The sequence below is a fragment of the Triticum aestivum genome, chromosome 6D, assembly GCF_018294505.1.
Source record: "Triticum aestivum cultivar Chinese Spring chromosome 6D, IWGSC CS RefSeq v2.1, whole genome shotgun sequence".
In the NCBI taxonomy this organism is placed as follows: Eukaryota; Viridiplantae; Streptophyta; class Magnoliopsida; order Poales; family Poaceae; genus Triticum; species Triticum aestivum.
In genome coordinates, this window is record NC_057811.1 from 491,655,984 (window position 1) to 491,663,413 (window position 7,430).

General features: G+C 39.1%; 1 protein-coding gene across 1 annotated transcript; it reads left to right on the forward strand.

Annotated features, from left to right (window-relative positions):
• The first annotated feature begins 2,909 nt into the window (after window positions 1-2,909).
• On the forward strand, window positions 2,910-5,921 carry LOC123142261 (uncharacterized). The gene is made up of 7 exons (XM_044561248.1): window positions 2,910-3,065; window positions 3,300-3,416; window positions 3,789-3,877; window positions 3,968-4,088; window positions 4,559-4,720; window positions 5,312-5,524; window positions 5,568-5,921. Exons 1-7 carry the CDS (start codon window positions 2,910-2,912, stop codon window positions 5,919-5,921), a joined length of 1,212 nt encoding a protein of 403 aa, XP_044417183.1.
• Window positions 5,922-7,430: the final 1,509 nt, after the last annotated feature.

Consider the following 7,430-nt stretch of genomic DNA (forward strand, 5'->3'; position numbering starts at 1 on the left):
AACACCACCCCTAACTGCATGTGACTCAAATATATGTATGAAAGTATGGTTTCATGTTTAAATACCCGAGGCACAACTTTGATGTACCACCTGCCTTACAAACCCGATAGTCCGGCAGAAAGGTTCAAGAAGTACATCGTTGGTCCCCCCACTTCGAGCCGACGGGAGGGAATATTGGGAATGCGTGCACTCAAATTTGATCTGGCACTATTACCTATCATAACACAAACCAAGAGAAAATTACCATGGTGTACCCCTCTCGCTGCAGATCAACGCCCTAGACTACGTGGGCCTGATGGATGAGCATGTCGTCCAAAACTGCGTGATGGAGGGTCAGAACATCACCCCCTCCTACATGTGGCCCAAATATATGTATGAAAGGGTGGTTTCATATTTAAATACCCAAGGCACAATTTTGATGTGGCATCTGCCTCACAAACGAGACAGTCCAGATCAGCATTCAAATCGTTCGATGGCACATACCAATCATCTCAAAATACTAATTGAGGTGCAACTTGATGGATTGCTTCTTCTGAACTATTCTTCTCCGGTGCATAGGAGGTGGCGTGTGTGTGATTAAGAGGTATAGCAGTATAGTAGGTACCAAAAAATGCTGTCAATTAGTGTGACTAGTTGTCTTGCGGGGATGAACATAACAATAGCTACTGGGTGTAGATAATGCCCTACACCTTTGTTGACGTTGCTCCTTCCCATTCAACGAAGACACTTGGTTGGCTGCAACTTGCATTGCCTCAGTGAGCTTTGAATAGAAACACGATCTGCTGATTGGCTGAGAGACTCTTGACATCGCAAATTGGCATGTAGATATTTCGAAATGGTTTCTCCAGCTGGGTTCCAGCACACCGCGTACGTACGTACGGAATAGGTCATCGTTTTATTTGGCTATATATATAAGGTCTCACCCCTCAGCAGGTACCCATGCACTGATATAACGTCCCCTCCAGAAGATTAACCGCCATCTGAAACTTGCCATCAGTACGCAGCACTGCAAAAGCAGGGCACTTTTGTACAGGTAACCCCCGTTTATCTTTAGTTTCCGAGCAGTTGTAACATGATCCCTCTTATCTCCTCTTAGTTTCCTGGAAAGTACATTCTCAAGGTTCCATCTAAAAGAAGTATCTTCTCAAGATTTAACAGTTGTGATATCCTTGGGTACGAGTAAGATCTAACAACTGAGCTGTGCTTATCTACAGTTACGAAGATCTAACGTTTATGATCTCTTTAGTTAATGTTAGCCCACCAAATTAAGGGTCAGATGATTTACTTTTCTTTGAAAATTTCTAGCATCTCTCTCTATTTTCTCTCTTCGTACAGTCCTTTAAGTATATAAAATAGATAGATGGATTTTCCTATAAGAGCCTCTCTTTTCTTTGCGAAATCTATAAGAGCCTCTTTAATCACAAGGATTTTGAAAATATAGGAACATGCAAACACATAAATAGAAAAAAAATTGTGCGCAACAAAGGAGCAGTAATTAACACATACATTTTGCAAAAATTAGTGTTTGATTCACAAAATAAGAAAATAATCTAAATTCTAATAAGCACACTGAAATCAAAGTGAAACCCTAGATGAAAAAGTGAAACTATAGAATTCTTTTGAAATGAGGCGCATGTGAGTTCATAATTCATGTGTTGTTTTTTTCCTTCGCCTTTCTATGAATCAACCAGTCCCTACAGCTTGTTTGTGGGACTGAATTGATATTATTTTTCTATATGCACTACCTTCTATACAAGCAATTCTGCATTAAAAGTATTATATTGGGCCCTACCAAATTTTCCATCATAACGGTGAAAACGATGTCAAAGACCTACTTATTGCAAACAAATCCATGCTTTGCCTCTAGTGCAAGGTAGGGGAATATAGTTGCACACTTGTTAGCTGCTCAAGTCAAGGGACTTTAGACATCTGCTGGATGGGAGATCCCAGACTTTGTTGTTTTAATGTTAGTAGATGACGTAACAAATTTTGAGAATCAATAAAGTTGATAGGCAGGCAATCTAAAAGACATAAAAACAAATATGTGTATGTCCATTTAACTTGTTGAGGAGGTGTAACCTAGTCCTCAAACTTTGTACAAAGGTCATACAAGGACCCTTTAGTGAGTTTGAGGACCAAAGTGAATCAATTTCTAAGTTTGCGAACATACATGCTATAAAGAATTTGAGGTCTCTTAAGTAGTACAATTTTTATGCTCCATCTATCTACTTATACAAGGCCACTACGGAATATACACTTTGCATCTATACAAGACCACCAACAGTAATCAAGGCAAAATTAATGATATTTACTCGTACTAGCAACCTGTTTAATACTTGCATGCATCCAGTCATAATGACAGTCAGCTACTTCCTCCACTCAGTTTCCTTGCATACAGACGGCATATTAGTGATCCCAGTAAACGAAAAGAAAAGCTGACCTACAAAGCAGGCATTAAATTTTACAATCGTACCTGTAATTTGAGTTTGTGACCTTGTATATAAAAATGGAGGGAGTATTTTTCCTTACGGAAGTAATGTCTATTTTTCTAAAATGTCCTTAAGGGGAGACTTCTCTTTTAGGAGACTTCCAAATTGTTACACAACTTGTTATGTTTTTCCACCGTAGTTCAACTCAGCCCTACCCATTATATAGTGACTAAGCCTATGTTAAAAAAAAGACAATGTTGAATCGGTGTGTGAAATATTAGATAGACATATAATAGAACATTGCGTCTGATTTGTTTGAGGTTTGTTGTACAACTTCCCTGTTTCCGTGGATCTCAGTGGAGCAACTAATAACATTTTGTAGTAGCACTAAGAACCACTATAATAATTTTTATCTAAGAAGAATAATCAATACCGAAATATACCTGGTCTTACCAAAGAGCGTATTTTTATGTTGTACAGATGGATGATGATCAAGCACGTGAACTGAGAGCTCTAGAACGCATACTGAGTGATCCAAGTGTGGAGCCAACCATGCTATCTTATGGGATACTGAAATACATTACAAATTCTTTTTCTAACGAGATTGGTCGTGGTGGGTTTGGAGTTGTGTACCAGGTATGGTTTTTTCTTGATTGTCTCACAAATATTTAAATTTAAAAAAAATCCCTGGTGGAGTGAAAAACTGCATATTAACACCATGAGGAAAACAGGGAGATTTGGAAAACTGGGTAGTCGCTGTGAAGATCTCCAAGACACATAATGCTACTGATAGGCAATTCCTAGATGAGATCAGGTGTTTAAAAATTGCAAATCACAAGAATATAGTTAGATTTCTGGGCTATTGTTCAGATATACAAGAGGAAGTTAGGACATACGATGGAGTACCTGTGCTGGCAGGGCATTATAAGAGGTTGCTTTGTTTCGAGTATGTTCCTAAAGGAAATATTCGACAGTATCTTCAACAAGGTATGGATAGCTTACATCTTCATGTATCTATTTGCAATCACTATAAAAATAACTACTAACTAGCTTTGGAGTTATATCATTGAATAAATAGTTGATAAATACTCTCCTGGTGCCTACTTGTGGTTTGGGTACAATAGGGAGACGACCAATTATCTATTTACGAATTTGCTGTGCAAAACTAACATGTACACTAATGAAGAATATATTAGGAAGACTACATGATCCTTTGCTCTTGCAGAGAAACCTCATCAAGAGGACTGGCCAGCACGCTACAAAATGATTAGAGGAATTTGTCAAGGGTTGCACTATCTTCATGACAAGCAAATTATCCATCGTGACTTAAAACCTGAAAATGTAATGTTGGATGCTCAGATGGAACCAAAAATTACTGATTTTGGTTTGTCGAGATTCTTAGACCAAGGAACATCCACATTGCTTACTTCACGCATAGCTGGAACATTGTAAGCAAAGCTAGCATATTGACATCTCTACTCGTTAAATTGGTTTTGTGCGGTGATACTTCAAATAAACTATCTCATCAATGCATGCAGGAGATATATTGCACCAGAAAGCAAAGATAATGGAGAAGTATCACTAAAGTCAGACATATATGCTTTGGGTGTTATTATGGTGGAGCTACTATCTGGCATGAGCATGATAAGTCTGTTGCATGTAAGGAGAAAATAACTTAATACTCTAGTTTACATCATTAAATTATGGTAAACATTATTCATCGTTACTTTCATTGCATAGAAATAGAAGTGTTTTCCTACTTTGCACAATCTAAATTCTAAAAAAAAAATCCACTACTTCTTTTGAGGCATATCTTAGTAAAATATTATAGAAATTAGTATCTTGAATTGAATTCTATTGACAAATAATGTTACCATTAGCTTCTAACCAAAATAAGGTATTTAATTAGTTGGTTTTGTTTATGTTTCAGGTTTGCCTATTTTCCTACAGTTCAGTGTCATTTTAGCAATACAAATTTATATTCAGAAAACTATCTCTACTTGTGAACTAATCACGGCATAACAAATGTGTCTGCAATATAATATACATATGTTGTGTGTTTGCATTCTATGTTGTAATAATTATGGTTAAGTGATCCTAATATTAAGTTGTAAACTTAATTATAGCAGTGGGATAAATATATAGACATGAGCCTCCCACGAGTGAGGGGGTGCACCGAATTAGCTCGAAACTGCATGGACCAAGACAAACATCAGAGACCCACAGTACGTGAAGTAATTCGCGACCTGGACAGTCTGGAGAGCATGTTTCCATGGTCTTCCATAAGCCAGGTACGTAAGATTAATTCAAAGCACAGTTGTATTCTCTTGACAATGGTTGTTTGTTTGTGAAAATTCCACCCATACAACATCATGCATAATCCGGATCCCTAATTAACCTGCTTAATTAGGAACATTTTTTTTGTCAGAATGCTAAATTGAGATTCTGATCAGATGTGACACTTGCATGTACATATATTTCTGATTCGACCGGTGCATACAAAATCAGCTTTGTAGGTGTTTGCATACATGGCATGCACAGTCAATGATTATGTGCATGCATGTTAAACCACGTGCGTACTATTTTTTTGCGTGCCATCTGAATAGTAGATGGTGAAATCAACAATGATATTGCGACGAGTTAACTTAATTAGTTGCATGCATGATAAGATTGAAATACACTATATATAAATATAAGCATGTGATATTAATTAGTTAGGCCCCACTAGCACGATATATAGGATACTGTAACCTCATCGGAGATTAATGCATGTCCAGTAGGAGTACATATGAGTGGAATTTTTACCCCCGGTGGGCTATACCTCCTACTGTTAGTAAACATAACTTGGTACTTATGCTTGAATTTTTCTTGACAAACCGCAGAGTCGTCCTATGGGGCCGGAGAGCACCGTCGTCAAGCTACCATCGAGGTCATTAACTATTGCATGGGTTGACAATCCCGAGTACTGGAGATGGACCTCACGCCGGGACTCCAGGTTCACCCGCCCATCTTTGAAAGAAACTTTTCACGTCTTTCTTACACGACATATATTTAACCTTATGCGCGCCATTTCTTTTCTTGTCCATGCTACAAAGGTTTGGCGAATGTGCGGAACTCTTACGTGTGTACTATCTGAAGGTCTCTCGGCTGATCACACCCAAGGACCTGCCTGCCGCCACCACAAGCTACACGGCTTACCTCGTGTACAAGCGGGCTGGCAGCACCCTGGAAGGCATTGTGCAGACAGCGAGCACGCTCCATTTCGACAATATCATTGCTAGCAGCAAGGTTAGCCTTCACCCCAAAGAGGGTGGGCCAAGTAGTGCCCATGGTGTCACCTACCCTGTCACCAGGGGCGATGGCTGGCTGGAGCTTAGACTGGGGGAGTTCTCTAACGAGAAAGCGGTAACTGTACAGCTCCTCCATGAGGACCCGAACAAAGAGATGAGCGGCCTCATCATTGATGGCATGGAGGTCAGGAGGAGCCTGTAATGTAATGCATCCACATCACCAGATTGATCGTGTGCCACCTCTACTGTAATCCACGAACTGAATAATTAAGCCTAGCCAGCTAGGCAACCCTGTATCGACTGTTATGTTGAAATGTCAAGTGAACTAGCAAAGTGGCCCGCATAGTTTGCGCGGGTAGATTTCTTAATTTTGATTATGTGAATTCAATAAATGGCTTGCAATGTCTAGTTTTACATTGAAGATTTCCGGCAAAAGAGTTTTAAGTTTTGTTTCCTCTGTGCAACTTGCGGTAAACGTCTTGCCTATTCTGGCAGACGTGTTGCGTGTTATATAGATGGGTTGCGAGCCCAGATACGCGTACAAGTCGGTTGAGAGAGATAGATCTTGAAAAGGAAGAAAGCTAGAGATAAGAGGAGATAAAGATTACAAAATACTTGTCTAACTAACTATTCCTCCAACGGTGATGATCTTCCTTCTTGTACACGCCATGATCACGCACGCAATATCATCATGTTTGACACCCTCCCTTAATCACAACTTCATTAAGTTGAGATTATGATTGAAGTCTTCAAAACTTCTTGTAGGTAGAGCTTTGGTGAAGCCATCAGCAACTTGGTCTTGAGAGTGGATAAACCGAATATCCAAAAGTTTATTTGCAACTATTTCTCGAACAAAGTGAAAATCTATGTCAATGTGTTTAGTTCTAGCATGAAAGACTGAATTTGCTGACAAATAGGTAGCACCTAGATTATCACACCATAAACATGGAGCTCTAGTGCTTTTCATACCTAATTCCTTTAAAATTGACTGCACCCATATGATCTCTGTTGTTGCATTTGCCAATGCTTTGTATTCCGCCTCTGTACTGGATCTTGAAACTGTGGCTTGCTTCCTTGCACTCCAAGATATCAAATTAGGTCCAAAGAATACTACAAAACCACCAGTTGAGCGTCTGTCATCTAGACACCCAGCCCAGTCTGAGTCAGTGAAGGCACTAATAAATGGCAAATTATTACTGAAATTCAGGCCAATGCTCAATGTATTTTTCACATATCTTACTATATGTTTTGCAGCAGTCATGTGAACAGTGGTAGGTGCATGAAGGAACTGACACATTAACAGCAAAGGAAATGTCTGGTCTGGTCAGTGTCAAGTACTGAAGTGCACCTACCAGGCTTCTGTATTTTGTACTATTTTCTGAATTCAGAAGCTCTCCTTCAGCAAGAGACAATTTTTCTGTGCTAGATAAAGGAGTAGGTGCAGACTTACAACTTTGCAAACCAGCCTTTTTCACTAAGTCTGTTGCATACTTTTCTTGAGACAGGTGAAGACCATCCTTGTGTTGCTTGACCTCAATACCAAGAAAGTAGTGTAGAACTCCTAGATCCTTGAGAGCAAATTCTGCACTTAGATCCTTCAACAGTGTTGTTATTGCTTCATCAGATGAGCTTGTCACAATTATATCATCAACATAAATGAGAACAAATATGGATATTCTTGACTTGTTATAGATAAATAATGAAGTGTCAG